The following is a 25822-nucleotide window of genomic DNA, read 5'->3' on the forward strand; positions in this document are numbered from 1 at the left end:
CTCTTTCCTCTGAAAAAGACTGATACTATCCTTAGTCAGAATAAGGAAACATTATCCTGGTTAAATCTAGCCTCTTCCTTCCTGTGTCACTCTCTGACCCTATTCTGTCCTACTGATCCACATCTTAGGCTAATCTATGTCAAGATAGTCACTTCTTGTTTAACAAATAATACACTAATTGTAGTGAATTCTCAGTCTCTCAGTGTAGAAGAAATTCTAGTTCATTCTTCAAGTATAAAATCAACTAAATGTTATATCTCCCAACCTTGCCCCAAATAGTTAGGGGGTATATTTAGATTACACTAGCTTCTATAGAAGAAAACAAGTTCTAGATAGAATATTTCATGGAGGAGATGGGGAACTGCAATATTCATAAGCCTTCGAATCTCTGTTTTCCCTAGAGTCAGAATCTGGTATTCAAAATATTTAGCCACAATCATGATTGGGTTTGTTTGCTTATTTGTTTGTTTGTTTTTTGCTATTTGATGCCTAGACATGGACTAAATGTCCACCTTGTCTACTGATATCTCAGTGACTGTCTTTCATACTGTCCAACAAATATTCATTCATTCACCAAGACCAGCAGAAATAAAAATCTTTCCCAAATTCGGAAAGCAACTTTATTTCCATTCTTTCTAACTCTGAAAGACATTTATAAATGTCAGCCTAAATATGGACAGAACTGGGGCTGGGCAGGAAAGACCCCATAAAAATTTTCGTTGAGAGATAAATACTTGGAAGCTCACACAAACTCTAGACAGGACAAGGGCAGAATGATTCTAGATAGAACAAGTGAGGTTCATGGACCTAGACCAGAAGACAGGATCAAAATTCAGGAGGTATATGAAAGAGCAGAGTGTCTCAGGTAAAAACACTCGGAGATTAAGGTGTCTAAGGAAGTTGGCAGGAGTGAACAGAATCCTTTTACAAGGCATGATCAGGTGAGGGACCAGCAGATGGCATAATGGTTATGTCACTGAACTCTCACACAGCCAACCATGGTTCTCATTCCAACCCGGTAGCCTCAGACTCACTCCAGGCGCATGTGCATTCATGCCCAAGATCCTGAGAGGACAATGGAGGAGAAAGGGATTGACATATGGCCATCTTCCCTGGCGGGTGATTTCTCCCCTTTTTGTGTCTCTGTCTCTCTGGGCAGTACACGCCCTATAGCAAAAATCTCTCTTAAAAAAAGAAAGAAAGAAAGGTAGAAAGGTATACTCAGGCGAGCACACCAGTCCCTGTGAAGAAAGGGACCTCTGATCCAAGGGTAGCTGATTTGCTCCACCATCTTCTGGGTTGGAACCACTAGGTTACTAAACTTGGAGGGAACAAGTTGAGAGTGGTAGGAGGTAGAAATATTAGTCTACTTTCTTAATGGGTATAGTTATTTTCTACTCTTTAGTCTTCTAAGAAATCCTGACAGAATGACTCAGGAGTTGATGAATGCCACAGCAAGTTGTGAATGCTTTCCTAAGCATGAACTGGACTCTTGACTAATTCCCCAATCTCTCTGCTACAGAAATTGTAGAATTTGTCAGTCTGCCACAGAAAGTTTCCCAAGCAGTGCCCAAAGCATTATTTGTTCTGTAGTTTTAAGACTGTTTTTTAGAAATGCCAATATTTCACCTGAAGCACGTTTGCTTCCATGGCTGTGCATGAGCATTGCATATACCAGCCAGAGTCACTTGGGTGTCAAATAACCCTCCGTGGAAGATGAGAGAAAGAGACATTTACTGAAGCTCTATGATGGCAACTGAGACACTATAGCTCCTCAGACCATGTTTCTAATGTATTTACTTTTTAGCATTAGTATCTTATATTTATAAACAGAAGGGAAAGTCACAGCCAGAATGCCACATGGTGCCCCTAAGTCAGTTAAATTCAAAACCAAGAAAAGATGCCTTTGGCCAAATGTGGTCTTCCACATCATAGCAAAATCACCCAGAAATAAGAGTCAGAATGGCCTCTTGTGTGAATTTTCATATTAAATGAGTTACGAAGTGCATATTTAAAGATTTTTACTAAATGGGAGCATAAGGCCCACTGAGCAGAAAATTAGCTGAAAGTCTAACTATATTTATCAGTTATTCCCCTAAGTGTACTATTACATAAATGGCAACTCCTGTTTGAGTTATACATTGGTTCTGACTCAGGAACTGCCACTAGCAACTGTTGGACTTCAGACAAGCCACCTACCCTCTCTATGCTTCTGGAGATAATATTTAATATGAGGAAATTGACTAGACTAGGGGTTTTCTATTTTTGTTAGCAATAGAAATTGTTCATATAAAATCATTGGCAGTAACTCATGTAGAAAACAATGAAAATGAAACCAATCTCATTGAAAGAAGAGTCAGTGACTCATTTCTTTGCTGCCACAATCCCAGGTGGTCAGGTGGGCCACAGGGATGTCTAGTATTACAAAGTGCATGTGCACAGTTTGGAAAACGCTAGCATATAGGGTTCCTGACATCTCTTTCAGCTTTAAAATATTGATAGTAGATTGACCAAAACTGGAGTTGGACCCTGATAAAAATATTGCCAGTGCAAAAAGAAAAGTCAGATAGTTCGTAGAAGACAGAAAGTTATCATCTTACCAAATGCAAAATATTGTGGTTCAAAGTTTGTTTTAAAAACAAGTGACCATATTTTATGCATGCTGTCATTCATCGTAAAGGAACATTTCCTGAGCATGTACTCCACACTGGTAATATGATAATGAGAAAGATGCAGTCCTTGCCTCCAACATGATCTATCCGAAGAGACATGGACACATAATTACAACTGGGTGTGACAAGTGGTATGAGGAGTATAAAGATGGTGCTGTTAGAGCACCCAAGAAGAGCATGGTCAACCAAAGCCCTCTAAGAAAGGAGATGTGGCCAGGTACAATGAGGGAAGGGAATGGAAGAGTGGAAAATGGGTTGACTTTGACTGTGTAGGTGGAAGGAGAAATATAGGAGCCTTATAAAGCTTCAGAAGCCCTGAGAGATTCTAAGGAACAAGAGGAGACTTCTAGAAGATATGAGAAAGATGAGCCAGTCTGGGTCATGGGGAGCCTACTACATCCTACCCAGGAGTTTAGCCTTTATCCTGAGGACCATGTTGACCCAGTGCAGAATTATAGGCAACAGGGTAACCTAATCTAACTGTACACATACTTTCAAAGCAGAAAACAGAAGCTGAGCTTGAATGAGAGAATAGTTGATTGTTGAATAGAAGTAAAGTTAGTGGTATCAATAGGTGACCTCAATGAACCTGGCTTCCTCCTTGAATTTAAAAAACTAATTAATAGGACCAGCCCACAGGCACAGAGATTAAGGCAGTTGGATCCTACATGGCCAACTGAACAGTTTGAGTCCCAGACCTGATGACTTGAAAACACACTAGGTACATGTGTGATGCACGCCCAAAATCCTGAAAGGAGAAATGAAGGAGAAGCAATAGCAGCATGACTCTTCTCCATGGAGATTCTCTCTCTCTCTCTCTTTCTTTCTCTGGCAAGCACGCACACCCTTTAGCTAAATTTATTTTTCAAAGACACTGGTCTCTACTTTTCTACCTCACAGAGGATCAAAGCCCATGTTTGTTACAGAGCATGGTAAACTGGAAAGTGCTCTACAGATCTTTAGTAAGTTGTGGTAGCAGCATCAGCAGCAGCATTCTGGGGAAGAAATCACTAGATCATCAGTATATGAGGCTTCTTAGGAGACCTTGAACAATTCCTGAATCCCAGATGGTTGCATAATTACTTAAAAACTGACAGGAAAGGGATTGAATGTTTAAGGACAGGAGCTTGTTGGACTATGCATAGGTGTCAAATGAATATGTGCAAACCACTTTATCTTCTGTTTCAGTAAGTAATATAATACATCAGGACCATCTTTGATAAGGGAAAATAATATCATACATTTCTAAGCATTTTCACATAAACAAACTGGAGGTACATGTTATCTTGATTTCATAAGGGAATAAGAAAAATGACTTACAGAAAATGATTTGTTAGCGTACCAGCTAATAGGTGAAGAGGTTATATAAATTTTCATTCAAAAGGCGGGTATTACTGTTGTTTATAACAGGCTATGATGCCTTCATATATGGAAATATAATCTTTTCTTTCAAGGCATTTATACCAAAGTTTTCAATGTTTCCTGGAAGAAAAGACCCCAAGGCAACAAAGTCTAACTTAAAGATGACAAAGGAAATAGCTAGGAACAATACACCATCAGTCACTTTCTCTGTTCTCTTTCACTTTTCAGATAATGGACCGATGGGAGAATCAAGGCAGTCCTCAAACGAGTTTATCTGCTCCGGCCATACCGCAGAACCTGCCCTTCCCACCCGCCCTTCACAGGAGTTCATTTCCTGACTCAACAGAGGCCTTTGACCCACGGAAGCCTGACCCATATGAGCTCTACGAGAAATCTAGAGCCATTTATGAAAGTAGGCGTAAGTGAAAGTTACATGAAACAAGAGTACATTAATAATAGCTGAAGCCCTGCCAGCTGCTATTTGGAAGCTGAATGGGCTGGCATGATTTCATATTCTCAGGTTCAAAGTATCTCAAAAGTAAAGTCAGTTGGCCTAGAATTCTTTTTAAAAGACCTTTGACTCTAAAAGTAAACTGATCATATCTTTCAGTTTTAAATTTTATTTCCTACTTTTTTCTACTTAAGCCACCAAAGAAAATGAAGAACTTTGGGAGGCTAGGAGGAGAGTATGGCTGGTTTTGTTTAAGTCACCAAATGAGAAGAACTATTCAAAATTTGTATCTGTTTGATCTGATCTTGAGTCTAAAGCTCAGATTTTTTTTTTCTTAAAGCCTTGAATACAGTCATTAAAGAAATTAGAGCCTTGGGTAAAATGTCAGCCAAGACCCTCCAACTCCCAGTCCTGAAATCAACTGGTGCCGAATGCAGGGCAGAGCTGAGCACAAATCATTTCTCCCTGAATCTTCTACTTTTCACTAATGGAGTCGGATCCATTTAAACATTGTCTTAAAATGCACTTGTCACCCTATTTGAAGGTTTTCTAAAATTATTTCATTGCACCTTATAAATATTAGAAATCAAAGACTTTAATATTGCATATACATTCATTGTGCTTCTTCCCAGCATCTTACAGATCACCTGCACCATGCATCAGAGGACAGGGATCTAAATGGCACGAGAGTACAATACAAATTATCATGAGAACCTGAGTAAGAACCAGGAAACCTAGCTTAGTGAGAAGGCTTTGGTCTCTGATCCTCTCGTTTACGGTTTGCTGATTTTCCTTTGCTTCTGTGTCCCGCCGATGTCTTATTTCCAAGTTTATCATCTGAAGCATGAATAGCAAGTTTTAAATTGTGTGTGATCTCAGAGGATCTCAAATCTGCTTACTGTTTTGATGAGCTCAGGGGCTGAGAATTATGCACCCAGCTGGTAAAGGGAAAAGCAGACATAATACCTTTTCCCCATCCTCTACAACTCTTTGTAGAAGTAATTTTGGTTGATAAAATAGTTAGGACAGCGGGCCATTGAGAAATCATTTTCATCAAAATAAATCAATCCCCTCCCTCACTTTTTCTTTAATAATCAGATCCATCAGAGGTGCTGAATTTCATTCTTACCCTTCAGGGTAAACTGAAATATCTTTGGAGGACCGTATCATTTGACAGTCTTTGCTGTAGCAGGGTAAGAACAAAGTAGACATTTTTTAGTTGTATAATACAGGGTAAGAATTCAGGATACTAGTGATTATTAAACTGAAAAAAATGGAAAACATTTCAGCACAGTTCTCAATATCTTTTCCACTTCAATAATCAAGTATGTATTGAATACTCCCTTTGCTCTCAGCACTGGAGGTAGCAAAGATGAGTAATGTGTTCTGGTCTCACAAATTTAACTGGGGAAATAAGAAGAATGATGTAAACAAGTAGTGTGTTGAACACAGTAGAGGTCCTAACCAGAGAGGTGGAAATGCAGTAGAGATTAAAATATCATCCCCATGTCCCTGGCTTGCTTGGCTTTTTGGGTTACACTTAGACAGCATGGGGAAATTCTTCCTCTAGTTTATCCCTTTATTCTGTCCTTTTCCAGCTCTTTGACCAATGCATAGCTTCATTATTCAGAACAAAAGCCATTTTGATATGTATTCCCAGCCTTCTTTTGTGGTTGTCTGAGACAGTTGGCCCTCGGTTTCCATACAGGAATTACACATGACCTTCTTTCAACCCTAAAAGAATTCTGATGTCTTCATAGAGCCCCTAAGATGTTTCTGTTCATTGCCTTGCACCTCCTTACCTGTAACAAACTGAGCAAACCAACCTGCCTCACCCTCCCTAACTTTCCCAGTTTCCTCTGGGAGCTGTTTATCCCCCTCTTTGCCTCTGCGACCGCAGAAATAGTGAATACCCGACCCCCTGCCTGGTTCTTTCTGGTGCCCTCGCATATGCCACTGTGGCTGCCACTGCTGTCATCACACCCTTCCTTGTTTTCATCAGCTCTCTCTAATGTTCCTAAGGTCACAGTAATGTTTCCAGGGTTATAATTCTCTGGAAGCCCAAAGAGACTAAGCTCATTTCCTTCCCTGTCCTTTTCTTTTCTATCATATTATTTTATAGCACTAAATGGACTGTGAATGAAACACAGAAATCATGTCAAAGTAAGGGAAGCTCTACCCCTGATGACTAAAGAAACCAGGAGAGCGTGATGCCCCTTTCTCAAGGCCCTGGATAGCTGACCAGTGTGCTCTGCTTGTGTTCATTTTGTGTTCTTGAAAGAACAAAACAGCCTTTTGCATTCTGTACATTTTTGTTTCCAAGTACGAGTTTCAGTCTCTCATTTAAATTTTCAGAGCAATATTTTAAAAGAACATTTTTTAAACAAATTGGTAGGAAGCTCAGTTTATTTCTCATCATCTTAGAGTAGGGTTTTTTTTTAATGCAATGATCATAAAATGCATGCACCCAAACAAAAGATCCATATTCAAAATTTTTATTGTGAAGCACTCTATTCTTATTTCTTTGAATCACATGCATAACATTTAGGTTTGGCTCTATTTATTCTTATGTCTCTAAACTTTTTCATGAGTGGAATAAAAATTCAGTGAGACTAGGGGAAGGGCAGAAGGAAATCCTAACCAAAGCAGATTAAGCTAAATCCTTTGACATTTTCCCTGGCCTATAGTGATCACGCAGTATCCTCCCTCACGACCATAACTAAAGCTAAAAAGATTTTTTGCATTTATTTTCAAAATTGGGTTGCAGTCATCATGGAATAAAAAGATGCCCCTCCACTTACAGTCCTAGACTCTACAACACTATAGAACATTGGTGGTATTGAGGCTGTCAAAAAATATTTAGATTCAAGTCAACAGTTCCCTGCAAATGATGGAAATTTATCAAATGATGTAACTGCTGCTGTGCCTCATTTGACTCATAATTAGATTATGCTGACATGTTAACGTGCACGCACAGGACATCTTAATAAAGATGTATTCCTGGAAAAAAAAAAAACAAATATTATCATTTTAAACAAATGAAGAGAACCATAGGATACTAGCGCCACATTAAACTGAACATGGCAGGTACATACTTAGGAGAGGAAAGCTCACCACACCCTCCTATCTTCATAAGATCTTCTCAAGATAAGTTGGGACCGAATATAGACACAGAAAGGAAGAGTCTTCCATCCAGCAGGTGGACAATGCCTTTAATTTCTGAGCATTAGGCGAAGAGCCCAGAGGGGGCAGCTCCAGGCTACACATCAATCAACGAGAACACATGAAACACTCAGTATGTGTTTGGAACTGTTAGACACTCCATAAGAGAAAAACAGGAAAGATAGTCTCTGTTCATTAGAAGCTGAAGTGAAATGGGGACACGAACACACACACAGGAAAACAATTTCTGAATAAGGCTGCATTACATAACACAACAAATAACGTCAGTATTTGAACATGAAATTGTGAAGTAAAAATAAGTAGACAATGCTGATCGTTTCTCAATTTCCATGTGTACAATCAATGTTTAATCAGAAGAAAGTTATTTATTAGATATCTTTGAATGGTCAAAATCTCATTACTCCTTACTGGAGAACTCTGTGTGAAAAGAATGGGTTTTTTTTTCCCTAACTAACTTAATTCCATGTAGACTTAAGCTTATGTACATAACAATAGAACCATGCCCATTTTGAGTAATGAAGCTTCTGTATTTAAAAACATTGATCCAATGTCATTACCAATTCTCAGAAAAGATCAAAACTCTCCTCACTCCATTCCCTTCCAAAGATGTTTAGACAAATATCCCTCTTTGTATAGATGGTCTCTGTTGATAACTAACTTCTCGCTATCCCCACTATTTGCAATTTTAAAGCTGAAAGCAAAGGAAAATGCCCATTTGTGCATACTGGGACAAGTCATGCTGTTTTTGCCTTCTCTCTTCTGTCTTTACCCCATGAATCTCACTGAAGATGACTTAGAAATTTTCTCTGCAATTACAAGAGCAACAGCTTTAATTTTCTGTTTCTGTAGGCCAACATTCCTAATGTTGGATTGTGTATATCATTTCTTTTTTTTTTATAAAGAACTATTTATTGGGGCCAGCAGGTGGCATGTGGTTAAGGCACTGAACTCCCACATGGCCGACTACGATTCAAGTCCTGGACCTAGCAGCTTACTTTCTCACTCTCCTTCTCTCTCTTGCTCTTTTCTTCTCTCTGATCAAATTGAAAAAATAATAATAAATTAATAAAATTAAATAAATAATTGCTTAAAAGAAAATTATTTATTTAATTTTATTTATTTATTATTTAGTTACGCATATAGGGCGTATGCACTCACCAGAGAGAGATGGGGGAGTAGTGAGAAAGCAAGCCACCAGGTCCAGTGTTAAGCCACAGTAAACCATGTGAGAATCCACCACCTCAACCACCACACCACCTGCAGGCCCATGTATACCATTTCTAATCTTGGGAGAAAAATGTACCTCAAAGGCCTATACTAAATTCTCCCCTCTCGACTTCTCCTGATGCCTCTTCTCTATGCGTTATTGTATCCTTGCATAAACCTCCTATTTTTGATATGATATGATTTTTTTTTTTTGGAGAGGTTTTTTCGCTATAGGGCGCATGTGCTCGCCAGACAGACAGAGAGACAGAAAGCGAGAAATCACCCCCCAGGGGGGATGGCCATGCCGCAATCCCTTCTCCTCCATTCTCCTCTCGGGATCTTGGGCACACACGCACACGTGCCTGGCGTGAGTTTTTAGCCACCGGGTCCGGGACGCGAACTGCGGTTGACTCCGTGGGAGTCCAGCGACATAGCCATTACGCTAACAACTGGTTCCCTATGATATGATTTTTTTTAAAGAGAGATTTTTTGCTATAGGGTGTGTGTGCTCACCAGAGAGAAAGAAATTTCCCAATTAGAAAGCAGAAAGTGAGAACTCACGCCCTGGGGGGGATGGCGATGACATAAATCCCTTCTCCTCCATTCTCCTCTCAGTATTTCAGGAACACATGTACACTCAACCATCGTGAGTTTTAAGCCACTGGGGTCAGGACTTGAACCGTAGTTGACTATGTGGGAGTCCAGCAACATAGCCATTATGCCATGTGCTGGTCCCCTGATATGATTTTTTTAATGGCTTAATTACCTATGAGACTAACTAGGGTGACTATACATGAGAGTTTTCTGGAGCACTCCCGGTCTGTGTTGTCCTGGCATAATTATTAATAGCACCCCTTTCATCCTCCAGCTTGCCCTCATTTGAATGATAAATTGTGTATTCTTTCTTTATTACACAATCTAATAAAAGTATAGATATCAGTATTGTCCAAGAAAAACATAGATCTTAATGTATAAACCATGAATAAACATTTTAATGCCTACTCAGATAAGTAATATTTTTGCAGTTTATTTGGCTAATTGAATTTTTGTCAATACAAACCCTTAATTCGAGGTAAAAGCATTAAGTCGTGGCTTGTCTTGGTCATCAAACTCCCACTGAACTCCCCCCATGCCTAGAGAATTGTCCTTATGTCCATATCTAGAGTATGATGCGAGAAAGGAAAAAAGTAGGTCATAAGACCTCATGCAGTTACTCACTATGCCTCAGGGTTCACATTCTTAGCACACAGTAGTGTGGTAACAGAATGGAAAGGGAGTTCATCTTACCTGTCTCCTGTCCCTAGGAAAGATTATACCTAGATAACTGCTAGTAGATGCCTATCATAGCTCCTTTTTTTAAATCATACAAGACAATATGAAATACTTCCCCAAGAAAATGAGTGCAGCTCACTTCAGAGTCTTACAGAATAAAATTTGGATCATTCTAACAGCAGTGTGGTGAATTAGGAAGGAAGACTCTGTCCTGTTGCTTCCCATTTCTGTAAACCAGACGTGCTCTACAGGTTTGTCTTATCATCCTCAGCTCGTTTCTTGGGCACGCTCCACACTGCAGCCTTGGAAACTGGAGCAGACAAGCAGATGGAAACAGGAATAGCCAGAGAAGAAAAATCCTCTTCCCTAAAACTCTTTCCTCACAGTTCTGTCCTTTGGCTTAAATCCAAGCTGAATTATGACTGAAGTTGCCTAAACTTTTTTTCTCTTCACATTGAACTTTGGTCATTATAAGTAAACAATTTATGAAGTACAGCATGTCCACAGTCCTTTGCAGTAAGACATCACTCAAATGTAGTATCATAAAAATGTCAAGGATCCGTATGGTGTAATGCGCCTTATGGAATAACCTCTTTAGGACAGAAAAATCCTCTGGAATTTTTACAAAAAGAGCACACACGCTCATCAGTTTTTCTTTCCAGCAATTAGAAAGCATTCACCCATAATAACCGATGAGTATTACAGAAAAGGTAGCAATCAAAAGTAACCACAGGCCAGCTGAAGACCATAATGGAGAAGCAAGCTGTTTTTTAGTACTACATATGAAGTGAAATTATACTTTATAGCAGATCAAAAATGGACAGTTGTGCTTTTCACTTCTGTGGCTTTTATCCTGCTCTTTTGTTGCTCGTTTTTCATTATTGAGTTCTTTCGTCAGTCAGTATTATAATGTGCGTGTAACTCGTAGCTGATCACAGATGAGTGGTTGTATTTCTAAACAGTTTTTCGGCTCTTTGTTATCAGTGAGCAAGGGCTGTCATTTGTGCTGTCTCCCATCCTAACATCAGAGCCATTTGTAAAGTTGGGGTAATATAATAATACTATTATCCACTACCATGTACCACTTGAGGCTCTAAAGGGAAAGTGATGGTGGGAGCCACATACAGTACAAACCTCCATCCATGGTGCTCAGAACCCAATGCTCTGAAGCCTGTGCAAGTCCTTCAGCTTGAGCCTTCCTGACTTCAGTCTCCTTTCCCCACATAGTTAAATGCCAAATATAGCCAAACTCAAACAACCAAAAGTTTAAGGATGGTTTCGATAAACGTGTGGATGCCATGATCATTAGGTGATCATGAAAGGCCACCTTGCCTTCCCAGAGGACATCTTCACATCTGAACCCTGGCCTAGATCATGCACTGGCCTGATTTGCTATGATATTGCTGGTACCCAACAATCTTAATTAAAGTACTTCCCACTATGTCCTCTGAGTCACAATCTTACTTTAGGGAATATTAAAATAAGATGCTACTTTAAGTATAAAGACACTTTTACCACTGACTTTAGCATTAGAATCATAAAAAAACATAGAAAACATCTCATAACCTTATCATTTTAAATGTCCTCGACTATATGAAGTTACTTTTCTTTACTTTTTTCCTATAGAAAAAGCATTACTGTTATGCTTATTAGTATGATTCTTGTTATGATTTGTTTCATGAAAAAATTTGCCTTTCAGCTGGAGTTAATATTTTGTTGCATTAAGCATCACTTTGCAGTTATAACATATTGATAAAGGAGATCAGTAAATCCATGAAGCTCTGTTTGCCATTTTTGATATATAGATTTTAATTCATTTAGAACTCAAACTTCAAAAATAGTGTCTTTGGGTAGCTTTCTACAAAGCTGTGGTAATACTTTTCCTCTGACAGTTTCTTTTTTAAATGGAAAGTCATCATGATATGAGCTAAGTGATAGAGATAGTAAAATAAAGTTGTGTACTTAACAAGTTCAATCCAGTTCTGTACCTTATAAATGTATAAAGGTATGTCATTCAGTATCTAAAATTTAATGCTCCTGGAATTAGGCAGGGTGTCAAAGGGAAGGAACATATTAAAAACTAGACTCTAATATGAGTCTTTGATGGAAAGTTATTTAGTATGTCAAAGCAATTTTGTTGGTGGCATACATATTGACAATGTAACGCAAAGTACATCCATAAATATATATAAGACCGTCCGAGTTTAATTGCTGGATGGCAAATAAGTTCTGGTAAGATTAGGATAGTTTAAAATGTCATGTTTACACCTAATGGAAGTGTTTAGAAAGCAGTAGTCTACCATCTGTGGTATAGGTCTTTCTTTTTGATGAAAGGATATTTCTCAACTTGTAATTCTAAATCATACTAAGCATGGGTAGTCCTAAAAATATAGCAATTTTGCTAGAATACTAATTTGCCTTATCTGTGAAAACAGACTTTATCTGGCAGGGATAATCATTCTGCCCTCAATGAATGAGACTAGCTCTATTTAAAATAAACAAAGCTAAATAAGAAAGCAATTGGAATTTTTATCTTAACTTTTTTTTTCAAATTTAATGATAAAATATTTTAAGAGCTTCATATGACACAATTGCATTTATAAAATTTTGTCATCTTAACACAATAAGGGAGTTTTATTGTACTTTATTCTCACTTCCTACTTTCTAAAACAGTCTTATAATTTGACCTCTCTAAAAATGCTTTTAATAGGAATGACCACTTATATGGTTAATGATTTTATGTAATAAATATATAATTATTCATATGACTATAATAATAATGATCTAAAATTTCTTTCAAGCTAAAAATAGTCTATACATTGAAGTTTAAAAGTGTAGAAGAAGTGGTTCTTTCAGTAGAATTTAGTTCTTTTATCTGCAATGTAAGTTTATGGTTCAGAGTGATTTAGAAACTTTTTGTTAACTTCCATGTGGAATTCCTTACATGATTCAAAAACAAAGCAAGGTGATAAACTTAATATGAAGTTCATCAAAGAGACAAAAATATTCTGTCACTCTTTTGGATAGAACAATTTCAGCTTGTTCTAGCACAGGTTTTCATCTTGAGCATTTCTTGACCTGAGCTTTGTATGCACACCTTCTGTCTAGCTCATGTAAAACCCAATTGTGTGATTTAGGTGCTTCTCCACTGATAGAACAGTGAAGAAATGGGAGATTATCTGGAGAGTCTAGTGAAAAAATGATAGCATAGTAGGAAAAGAGTGTAGTATTTATCCATAGTAATACTACAGCAAAACAAACAAAAAACTTTATTAGTGCATTTTAATTCTGAGTATTTTTTAAAACAAAATGGACTTAAGATATAATAAGTGCTTTTTCTAAAAAGGATCTTAAAGACTTTAAGAGAGTATAGAAGAATTTAGGCAAATCACTTAGCAGTTGGAACCTTAATCATTCCATCTGTGAAATGAAGACTTCTGACAAGAACTCTTCAAGGTGCCTTAGAGCACCATCACTCTGTTAATTCCTTTATGATGTAGACAGTGGATTCAGAAGACAGAATGAAAATCAAAGAACAATTTAATTGTGTCATTTTCTCCTTGTTCAGAGGTTCCAGATAAAGGCATGGTGAAAGTATGCGTTTCTCAAACATGCCTATGTGGGGTGGAGGAAGAAGCGTCAAATGGACCCTTGCTTACCCTTGATACATGTTAATTTCAGTCTTCAAATATCCCAGGACACAGTATATAATTAGATTTTTTTCCAAGGTCCTAGAATTCTTAGTGTGGGATATTCCTATGTTTTAAAGGTGGTCAGGCTCATGAACTTTTGTGTTGTTAGATGTAGAATAGATTACATCGTAATTCTTATGAAGGATCTCTATTGCTAAAATAAACCTATTTAATTCAACTACATATATGTAACTTCAACTAACCAAACAGTTCAAAGTATCAAATATTTGGACTGGTGTATATAAATCAATACAACCAGTGACTGGATTTTCCACTTTTCATTTTCTGCCGGGGTCCAGCCTCGGCATGGGTGGGTTATCTCGACGAAGGCGGCGAAGGTGAACAGAAGACAGAGGCCTCGATGCTTTCTCATGCACGTCCTATGCCGGACACCCCTCTCATATTTTATGACACAATGTTATAACATGATTTAACAAGATCTATATTTATTATGTATGCATGTATGTATTTCAAATTCTGGTTTAATTTTACTTTTTAAAGAATTATTTAGTTTTGGGACCAGCAGTTAGTGTAATGGCTATGTCGCTGGACTCCCATGTAGTTGACCGTGGTTTGCATCCCGGACCCGGTGACTTAAAACTCACGCCGGGCACATGTGAGTGCGTGCCCAAGAACCCAAGAGGAGAATGGAAGAGAAGGGATTGCAGCGTGGCCATCCCCCATGGGGGGTGATTTCTCGCTTTCTGCCTCTCTATCTCTCTCTGCCTGGTGAGCACACGCACCCTATAGAAAAAAAAAAAAAAAAAAAAAACCTCTCCCCCCCCCAAAAAAAGAATTATTTAATTTTATTTAGTATTATTATTATTTTAATTCAAAAGAGAGGGAGAGGGAAAGTGAGGAAGCAACCTGCTTGGTCTGGGACTCGAACTGTGGTCAGCCATGTGGGAGTCCATCACCTTAACCACCATGCCACCTGCTGGCCCTAAGATTAACTTTACTTTCAAATAAGCATTCTTATGCTGAGAATCAAAGAGTATTTGGAAATAGTGCTCTTTTATCATCCTGAGCTAAAATAATTCATATTTTTCTATTTTGGGTACATGTGAAATAAATACATTTACAGATTTAATAAAGAAAGCAAAATAAATCTACTAATGTCCATTGATTTTAGAGAAAAATATCAAAAAAAAACAAAAAAAAAACATGAGCACAAGACTGGGGTCGGGAAGTAATAGTAGCAACAAAAATAAAGGTGAATTCTAAAATGCCATAAATGAATTTCAATTTTAATTCCCCATTTTCCCATCCAGAACAAGTGCCACCCAGGACCAGTTTTCGAATGGATTCCTCTGGCAAGTATTCTTCAGCATTCACAGTTCTGTGAACAAAACATCTTCCATTTTGTGTAACAAATCATTCTTCTGAGTAGTATCAGTTGTTTAGCATATAATCACTGTGCTAATTTTATTCACCTACATAAGCATGTACTAAAGGTACAGAGTAAGTCTCATCGTGATAGGGTCTAAATGCCCACCAACCGAAGACAATGGAAAATAGTCATATTCATTAATTCATTTCATAAGATGCATTAGTAGAAGATTAGATTAAAAGGCAGCTGCCAAAGAAAGCCATCTGAATGATTCATGCTGTTCAATACAGGGGCCACTGGCTGCTTGCGACTACTGGGCACTTAAAATGCAGCTGCTCTAAAATTAGATGTCCTGTAAGATGTGTGTGAAATTCACACTCAATTTCAAAGACTTACTACATAAAAAGAAACAATATCTTTAATTATTTTTACATGTACTTATGTCGAAATAATATTTTGCCTATATTAGGTTAAATGTACTATTAAAATGCATTTCCCCTGTTTTGCTTTCTTTTTTAAAAATAGAGATACTAAACATTTTAAATTATTTATATAGCTTAAGTTGTATTTATCTTGGATGATGCTAGAAGAGATAAGTAGATATAAAAAGCTAGTGCCTCTAATTTCCAAAGAATTAGAAATTTTAATAGAGAATGAAATTATTTTTAAGTCAAATAAATGCTTATATCAACTTAATTTTTAAAAACATGTCAATTACAAAATGCTATATTTCAATAGTATTAGTATAAATTATGATAGCTTCAAATTTAAGAGCTTTTAGTAATAACCAATTAATGTATTAAAAAGGAAAAAATGTTTTAATTTAACTGTTTTGAAACCACAGCGATTTGGGTTCAGGCTAAAATATTTAACATTATTGTGGAATTCAAGGAGAGGAAAAAAGCTTTAGATTTTTTAGCTTTTAGCATTAGTAATGATAATGCTTTGAACAGCTGATTAGACCACAGGACTGAAAGTCAGATCACTGAAACAATTGCAGAAAAAAGTGTTTCATAATAATAGCACTATTTCAGGTCTGTGGGCTCACAGCACACATCTCTAAAGTGTTTCCATGATGACAGCTCATTATCCATCTCAGCATGTTTTAACACCCCTCAGAGAATATATGTGCTTGAGATCATTTCATTCTGTAAGTTTCCATGTCCTTTTATTCTTCTTTTATTTTTAATATGTAGAAAATATGAAAGATATTGCTTAGCATTTGTCTTCAAATATTATATAAAATATTTGTTTAGCTTGGTCTGAAAATTTTAAAACATGATGATTCTCATATAGTGACTATAAAAACCCTCATATTTTAAAGAATATTTTATGCCAAGAGAAAAAATAGGACCTAGTAATTATATATGCAAAATGAAATCAGGCTTTAATTTAAAATTCTATTTCTTAGCTTACTGGTGATATAGCAAGCACATTCCTTGAAAATCTCAACTTCTGAAGGTACTTTACATAAGAACAAAAGAAGAAAAAGAAAAAGAACCACCCAATAGCTTAGTTTACCTTAATATATGTTCTAAGTGATATTTTTACATTTTAAAGAATACATTTCTGGGACCAGCAGTTAGCGTAATGGCTATGTTGCTGGACTCCCATGTAGTCGACCGCAGTTCGCGTCCCAGACCCAGTGGCTTAAGACTCATGCCGGGCACATGTGCGTGCATGCCCAAGATCCTGAGAGGAGAATGGAAGAGAAGAGATTGCGGCATGGCCATCCTCCCTGGGGGTGATTTGTCACTTTCTGTCTCTCTGTCTCTCTTTTTCTGTCTGGCGAGCACACGCACCCTATAAGCTAATTTAAAATTCTATTTCTTAGCTTACTGGTGATATAGCAAGCACATTCCTTGAAAATCTCAACTTCTGAAGGTACTTTACATAAGAACAAAAGAAGAAAAAGAAAAAGAACCACCCAATAGCTTAGTTTACCTTAATATATGTTCTAAGTGATATTTTTACATTTTAAAGAATACATTTCTGGGACCAGCAGTTAGCGTAATGGCTATGTTGCTGGACTCCCATGTAGTCGACCGCAGTTCGCGTCCCAGACCCAGTGGCTTAAGACTCATGCCGGGCACATGTGCGTGCATGCCCAAGATCCTGAGAGGAGAATGGAAGAGAAGAGATTGCGGCATGGCCATCCTCCCTGGGGGTGATTTGTCACTTTCTGTCTCTCTGTCTCTCTTTTTCTGTCTGGCGAGCACACGCACCCTATAAGCAAAAACCTCTCAAAAAAAAAAAAAGTACATTTCTGAAAATATTAAAGTTACAATATAGTTTGAATATATTATTACTAGTGTGTAATTTAGATATTCAAGAAAAAAATCAATCCAAATGGTATGTTAAATGTTCACACAAGTTATTAAAATATTCTAGAAAATTATGACAGCATCCAAAATAAACAGATCTCCCATATTATTTTTACATTTGTAATATGTCATTAATCATGTCATGATTTTTGATTCAGACATAGTTATCATCATTATAAGATATATTTAGAACTTTATCTGCCCAAGACTCTTATGTATAGGGGCAAACTTGATAGTTGGAAGTCCTGAATAATGTATTTATGAAATGAAGTAACAATATCATAGTAGAATAATACTGAGGTTTATTGGGTTTAGGATATCAGTGTACATCTTAAAACAATAAAATTCAAGAAACTTTTTTTTTAGCAGCTCCTACAGGCTGTACAAAATGGAACATTATGAATAGACAGTGATAATTACATCATCATCAAGGGAGAATGTTAGTGACAAACAGTGCAATCTATCACAAAGACCTTTAAATGGACAACTCTCCCCAAAGACAGAGCCAGGGCATGGAGCATCGCTTTGTAATCACTTCCAAAGGAGACCTTTCCTTCTTTAGGGTCAAAAGAAATCTGGGGTTATAAAGAGTGCATCAACAGTATCAAATGAGGCACAGAAATCAATTACAATGAGGAAAAAGAAAAAGGTCGTTCGATTTAATCATTAGCATGTCATCAAAGATCTTAAAGAGTTCAGTAATTCCAAGAGAGCAGAAACTAGATTAGCAGGAGTGAGTCAGAGATAGAGGAAAGGCTCCACTACAGTCTACTTTCTAAGACAGAGATGTGAGGGGAGAACAAAGCAATATTTAGGGTAGGAAAACATGAGCTTATTTAAAGGCTAAATGAGAACCAAATAGAGTGATTTCTACTGTGGCTAATGCATGCTTGGCCACATTTATATTACCAAAGGGGTAAAGGGGAAAGATAAAGAGAAAGGATTATTTTAAGGCAACACAAATTATTAGTAACTACTTATCTAGTGATGTTTGATTCTAGTAATAGAAACTATTTCATTCCTATTTAACTCATTCTGTACCTGAAGTGCATGGACATCCAGAAGCCCAGGACGTATTTAATAACTTTCTTTGATTCCTGTTTTCTTCCTTGGACTGTCTTTTCTAGATCTCTTTACAAGAAAAACCCAAACGAGTGGAAAAAAAGAAAAGTAATGCTATTTCCAGCAGGAAAAATTGAATAAATGCATCTTTTCTGCCAAACTATGATAATAAGCCATGGTACTTATGTTTTAATTAAAACATGAAAGGAGACTGAAGTACCAAAATTTAATTGACATGTTTATAGCAGCATCCCATGTGCCAAATTAATCCATAAAAATGCTGTTCTTTGCATTTTTAAAGATTGAATTCATTCATAAAATTAATCAGTTATGTTCAGTCACCCAGCCTTTCTCCTAATGCTGTGCCTTTCAAAGCCATGCCTTTCAAAAGCAAGACCAAGGATACATAGAGCATGTTAAGCTCTCCAAAGTCTTACTATAAAAAGGGAAGGAACTTTTATTTTTTAGTTCATTATATGGTACATGTGCTTGCTAAAGGGAAACAGAGACTGAGAGAGGACATGAGAAATCACTCACCAGTGGTTATGACCACACCACAACCCTTGTCTTTCATTCTCCTCTTGGGATTTTGGGCTCACACATGTGCATGCACCCAGTAGTATTTTTAAGCCACCAGGTCCAGGACTAAAAAATGTGCACTCAGTCATGTGGAATCTAGTCACCTTAACTACTGCACAACCTGGTTGGCCTAGAAATTAACTTTTAAAATTCTATTTTTTTTTTTTTGTTTTGAGGGAGATTGTCCTGAGAACTGGATGTGTCACTATTTGCTACCTTTTAAATGTTAGCTTTTGCAAGATTGGTATAAGCCCAGGATAAATGAGAACTGGTAAATTTCATTCTTGTTGCTTGCCACAGTGGTCATGTAAAATCCAATCTGAGAAGAATATCAGGCATTGATTTATTTCATCATGCCTGAGGATCCTGGGGTCTGACTTCTAAAGACAGAACAACACTGGCCATGGCTGCCCATTAAAAACCAATGTCCACAGGAACCAACAGTTAGCGTAATGGCTATGTCGCTGGACTCCCACGTAGTTGACAGCAGTTCGCGTCCCGGACCCAGTGGCTTAAAACTCATGTCGGGCACATGTGCATGCGTGCCCAAGATCCCGAGAGGAGAATGGAGGAGAAGGGATTGCAGTGTGACCATCCCCCCTGGGGGGTGATTTCTCGCTTTCTGTCTCCATGTCTCTCTCTGTCTGTCCGGCGAGCACACACACCCTATAGTGAAAACCTCTCAAAAAAAAATAAAATAAAATAAAAAAACAATGTCCAAAGAAGTTTCTCTCTCCCCTTAGTCCATTTCTTCACAACCACTGCCTTCTCTTGAGCTACACCAAGCAACACCTGAAAGCATCTCTGATAGCTCTTCATAAAGGGCTGAGGAAAAAGCAAACTATACAAGAGAGCAAGAAAGAAAATAAACGAGGCAGAAAATAAGCAATGTCCCGTGGACATTGGTAAAAGAGAAAAAGAATAAAAGAGTATTAGTGGAGTGTGGTCAAGTGACACCCCTAGTAACTCAGGTCTGGATACGTAGCTACCAGGCCCCTTCATCTAACAATGCATAATCCAAGTATACAGTTTATTTATAAACAAGAGAGAGCTTCTTTAGCAAATGGGGTAAATGGTTGGCCCTTGGATTTATTTCCTTTAACTTTCTTGCATTTAGAGAAGAGATAAAGCACGATACAATCATTAAAGCATGTCATTGGGCCAGAAGAGCAGCTAAGGGAAAGTAACAGAAGCATCATGATTTCAAGAGAGCTAACAAAGCAAGAAGAAGAATGTCTCCCAGCTTTTTCCATACAATTTCACTTATTTTGTAAAGCCAAACTCAAAGAAAGGGGGAGGGGAGAGAAACCAAAGAAAACATTGTCTTTCTAAAAGCTCTTATTTTCTCTTAAAAAAAATATTGTGTCAAGGAAAAATCTATCATTTAATTTTTTTTTCCATTTGACTATTTTTCTAAAGTTCCCATGTCCTGCAGTCTCTGAGTCTGTGTTCAAAATTAACAAAGAAATAAAAATTAGATCACATCTGCTGAAATATTTCTCTAATGGATTTCTATTCACTCATGGACCATGAAGCTAGCCATGAAGCTAGCCTGGAAGAATGGAAGGGTAAAGACAGAATGACTGGCACATGCTACCCTGTATTTGAAATCGGAGTGTGTCAGATCAATATCAGGGGATTGTAATTATGCACACAAAGAGCAGGAGAAGGAGGATAAATGCCTTGTTCACTTATCTGCTGTTCAGAGTTAAAAAAAATTAACTGACTAAAATCTAGATTTTTCTCCTAAAGGAGACAGAGAGAGAAGAAATGAATCATTCATTAAGGTAAAGCCTTCTAATTCCCCCAGGAATCATAGCATTCTCTGACATAAGACAAACTCCTTGTACCTTGACATCTCAAAATGCCATTACTAGAATTGTCACAATTTTAGCATTTTCTTAGGGGAATAGTTTTACATAGCAAATAAGATGGATGACACTGCAAATTCCTTTTAGAGTTCTCATACAATATGGTTGGACACTAAAGTCATTGGAAGAACAATTTTCCATGTACTAACTTAGCAGCAGTACAAAAGTATAAATATTGAAGTAGATAGAAAGTTCTTATCTGCTTTCAGACTCACAAAGGCTTAGCACACGTCCCAGTGTGTGATTTCATATATGATACTGAAAACTCCAGAATACACAGAGTTTAAAGGCCTGTTGTGACTTCTAGAGCGTGAGACAAAGTTTTTATATTCTCTTTACCACCCAACTCTAATTATGTAACAGAAATTAAATTATTGTAAGTTCTCTCCTTTTAAAAATATGAATGATTACACAATTTATGAAAGATGATTAGATTATGTGGAAGTCTAATTGGTTTCTATTTGAGAGTTTAAATTTTTTTCATTGACTGAAAAAGACCTTGGTTAGAAGTACATTTGATCATAAAATGCAATGAATAGTTATTCAGTCTTGCACAATATATACATGTCTGTGTATTCATATGCATAAGTCTGTGTTTTTAAAGGGAGTACCAGGAAGATAATTAACTTGTGCCCACATATCAGAAGTGAATGACTTGCCCTTTGTGGCTCACTGGACATAATCTAGTTGTTGGGCAAACCCAGTATCATTATGCTTTATACGCTATATCACTTTAGCAGTCTCACTGTGGAGTCTTGAAAAAGATCTGCCTGGCCATCATTCATTCAATGGGTCTCTCTCTCTACTGAGACTACTACAAGATATCCAAGCAGCTCAGACATAGATTTTTATCTTATGAAGATTCTCCTGTGAAATCCCATCCTAATTTACAAAACTATCCTATTTAAGTGGAGAATTTTTACTTAATACTTGTTTCTAGTACTTCTAATCCTGTCTTTAAACCATCAAGGCCCAGAAGTCACTAAACAGTTCTTTTTTTTTAAGAGAGAGATTTTTGTTACAGGTCACAAGAGCTGGTCAGAGAGACAGAAAGCGAGAAATCACCCCACGTAGGAGTGTCCACACCACAATCCCCTCTTCTCCATTCTTCTCTCAGGATTTTGGGCCCACACACAGAGGTGCCCAGTAATTCATCAGGTCCAGGACTCAAACCACAGTTGACTAGATGAGAGTCCAACAACATAACCATTACGCCATATGCTAGTCCCTTAAACACTTCTTAAGTAAAGGATATCATGATAAGTATTCCTCAAAATTACTAGTCATTGGGACCAGCAGTTAGTGTAATGGCTATGTCGCTGGACTCCCACGTAGTCGACAGCGGTTCGAGTCCCGGACCCGGTGGCTTAAACTCATGCCGTACGCATGTGCGTGCATGCCCAGGATCTCAAGAGGAGAATGAAGGAGAAGGGATTGTGGCGTGGCCATCCCCCCTGGGGGGTGATTTCCTGCTTTCTGTCTCTCCGTCTCTCTCTGTCTGTCTGGCAAGCGCATGCACCCTATAGCAAAAACCTCTCAAAAAAAAAATTACTACTCTTTTAAATATGTTCTAAGAGTAGGCACAAAAGTACACACTGCTCAGTCATGATTAAGGTATTTGCCCCATGAGGCAGGTACAAAGGGTCAGGGGCAGGGTGTAAGAATAAATCATATTCTATCGTATTCTCCTTAAAACGTCAAAAGTTTGCTTATGGTTTTGGTTTCTTTTAGGGCTGAAAAAATGACATTTAGTAGAGTTTCATGACTTATTTTAAGTACCTTTCTGTTCTTTCAGTTGACTTCAGAAAAGTATCTGTCTTCTCATTTCTTTTGAGTATGCTAATAAAATCAAGTTATTTAGTGTTTAGGACCAGTAGATAATGTAATGATTTTATTGCTGGACTCCCACGCAGCCGACCGCAGTTCGAGCCGCAGACACAGTGGCTTAAAACTCATGCCAGGGACATGTGCATACATGGCCAAAATCCCAAGAAGAGAATAGAGGAAATGGGACAGTGGTGTGGTCATCCCCCTGGGGGATGATTTCTTGTTTTCTGTCTCTCTGACTCTCTGTCTTTCTAATGAGCACACATTCCCTATAGCAAAAATCACTCACTACAATAAAAATGTTTAGTGTTCTCCACATTCTGAAACGTTTGAGAGAGAAAAGTTTATCTTAGATCCAAATGAATTTCTACCTGTAAATTATGAAAAACCTTAATCTGTCAGAAAATAAATACTTCATAATAACCCCAGTAGAAAAATGTTTAAATTCAATATATTCTAATTTTTTTTTCAGTTTTAGAGACACACAGGCATAAGCTTATGCCTTACATACACACACACACACAGAGAGATATTACTGAATTACTAGGTAGCACTTCATGAGGTAGTTTCAGGTTTTTGCTATCTGGGCTCTCTTACTCCTGAAATAATCATTCTAATCAGAGTAAAAATCCTGAAAATGACAGCCAAGATTCTTGAGGAAAATCCCAAAGCTCTTAGGAAAATAAAGAATTATACAGACATCGATTGTTTTTTTTTTTTTTTACTGAGAAAATTCATGTTCTCTTTCTTCCTATGGTAATACCCTAAAAATATCCTTGGTTGGTCACTATTATTCTAGGGAACTACCTAGTTTTGAAATGCCTTTTGGGCTACCATATATTTTTAATCCTCTATGCTTTCCACGGACTGTAACAGAACTCCCATTAATCACATTCACAAAATTAATTTATCATTGGTTTGTTCAATTCCTCAGGGGGTAGGGAGAAGGCAGGATTCATTACTCAATGGGATCTCCTTTATGCCAGGTCCAGATTATAAGGAATTGGATGTTCACCTTCGGAGGATGGAGTCTGGATTTGGCTTCAGAATCCTCGGGGGAGATGAGCCTGGACAGCCTGTAAGTCAAATTTCCTTTATTTCCACACTTCGGGCTATATTGCATGCATAAGTACCAGAGAAAATATCATCAGTATAATATCTAAAAGGAAATGTTTCAGAACTGACACAAGAAAGTGTGAGGTATATTTGTTTTCTTGCTATTCTCTGTTTTTTAAAAAAAATCTCACAACATGCAACTGTCTCCATAGCCAATATTTCACTATAAATCACATTAAGAGAAGGACATTGCTCTTTTCTATAATGTATTGGATTCCTCTTGAGTATGTCAATTATTTACTTGCAGTAGATCCCCTGGTCTCTCTAAGTAGCAGCCCATGGGTAGACATGCAGTGTGACAGATGATACATGCGAATAGCTGAATTGGGACAACAGAATCATGTCGGGCTGAAACTAAACAAGGGAGGAAAAAATACACAGATAAATAAAAGCAAAATCAAGCTCATTGCTGCAAAATCTCAACCAACACTGAATTAAGTAGTTACCTTGAGAAGATATACATGAAGTCAATTTTAATTGGCACAGTATTGGGAATTTGGGAAGGGCTCTGGAGAAATATACATAAATGTGTGTGTGTGTGTGTACACACACATTTGTATATAAAGTATAGAACAGCAATACTCATTAATACATAGAAAACAAAGCAAAGCTACATTTATGAGAATGTATTAAAATATTTCTTAAATGGTACCCTATTGACTAAGGTACTGGGGTAGATACTGCATTGACCTGTCTAAAGAAGGTTTTGAATAAATGAGGAGCCTGAGCTGTGCAGTCAAATATCTGTACCCCATTCCAGCTCTGGCACCTGCACTCTGTCCTAGCTCATGCAAGAGCTAGAACTTTAAGCCTCAGTTTCCTCAACTGCAAGACAAGGATAACAATAGTATTCTCTTATAGACTCACTTTAAGGATTAAAGAAGATAATGTATGTAAAACTCTTGGTATTGTGCTAAATCATATTAAATGGTCAATAAGTGTTTGTCATAATTGACTGTCTCTCATTAGTAGGTTGTTCCAGAAAATAAACATAAAACTGCTGAGCAGAAATCTCCAGAAACAAAAAGTTATCCTAATAAATTAAAGGAATTTATAACAATTAAAATTGTCTCAAACTGAAGTAGATTGCCTTGGCAGAAAGTGAGCTCCTTCACATGAGAGGTATTCAAGAAGAGTCCAGGAGAACCTAACAGGAACTCCATAGGGGCTACCTCTGTCCTGCAAGAGGAGTTGAACCAGATGATTGGCAAGGTCCCTTACTCCAGAAAACTGCAAGAGGCTAAGTTTGGACTCCAAGAATGAGGACACTCCAGAGGAAGAGACTCATTTCCTAAATCCTGAGGATAAAATTTGGCAATAGTCAACCAGAATGTCACTCATTCCCCAGCTGCCAAGAATGATGTAGAAGTACATTTGCTAAGGAGGGGTAGCTGGATTTTCTTTAATGCTTTGGTGGAGGGAAGATAATGTTGAGGTAAAATATAGGGCTCAGGTAACTTCAAGTTTACATTTATTCAGAGTCTAGATTTAGGATACTATGTCACAGGAAGGAGAAGCAAATTTCCCACCCCTTAACAGCTTTCACTCTCTCCCTATCACCTGATTCTGAATTTACCGGGAATCCTCAGTTATCTTAGCCCTCTAATCCCATGCCTTCCTTAACACATCCTATTTTAGAAATATAGACAATTGAACATATGATCAAGTCCCTTCATATATGTAACTTATTTGACAAGTTGATTGATACGCCTAAACTTCCTGGCCTCCATGGGATGTTTATCTGATGGGCTTCCTTCTTCAGGATTGTTCTCTGATGTGTTCATATGTAAGCCTGTTTTGTTTCATCAGCAGAACTTTAAATTCCTTCTAAGCAAAAACTTTCTCTCTCTCTCTCTCTCTCTCTCTCTCTCTCTC

The 25822-nt window shown here is 37.5% G+C and overlaps 1 protein-coding gene across 1 annotated transcript in view; it reads left to right on the forward strand.

Annotated features, from left to right (window-relative positions):
* Positions 1–25822, forward strand: part of MAGI2 (membrane associated guanylate kinase, WW and PDZ domain containing 2) — a 701446-nt gene that overhangs the window by 476710 nt on the left and 198914 nt on the right. Inside the window, exons 10-11 of the mRNA XM_027773307.1 lie at positions 4263–4452; positions 23818–23909. Coding sequence (XP_027629108.1) covers positions 4263–4452; positions 23818–23909 — 282 coding nt within the window. The remainder of the gene's footprint in view (positions 1–4262; positions 4453–23817; positions 23910–25822) is intronic.

The sequence above is a fragment of the Tupaia chinensis genome, unplaced genomic scaffold (genome assembly GCF_000334495.1).
Source record: "Tupaia chinensis unplaced genomic scaffold, TupChi_1.0 Scaffold000044_1, whole genome shotgun sequence".
In the NCBI taxonomy this organism is placed as follows: Eukaryota; Metazoa; Chordata; class Mammalia; order Scandentia; family Tupaiidae; genus Tupaia; species Tupaia belangeri.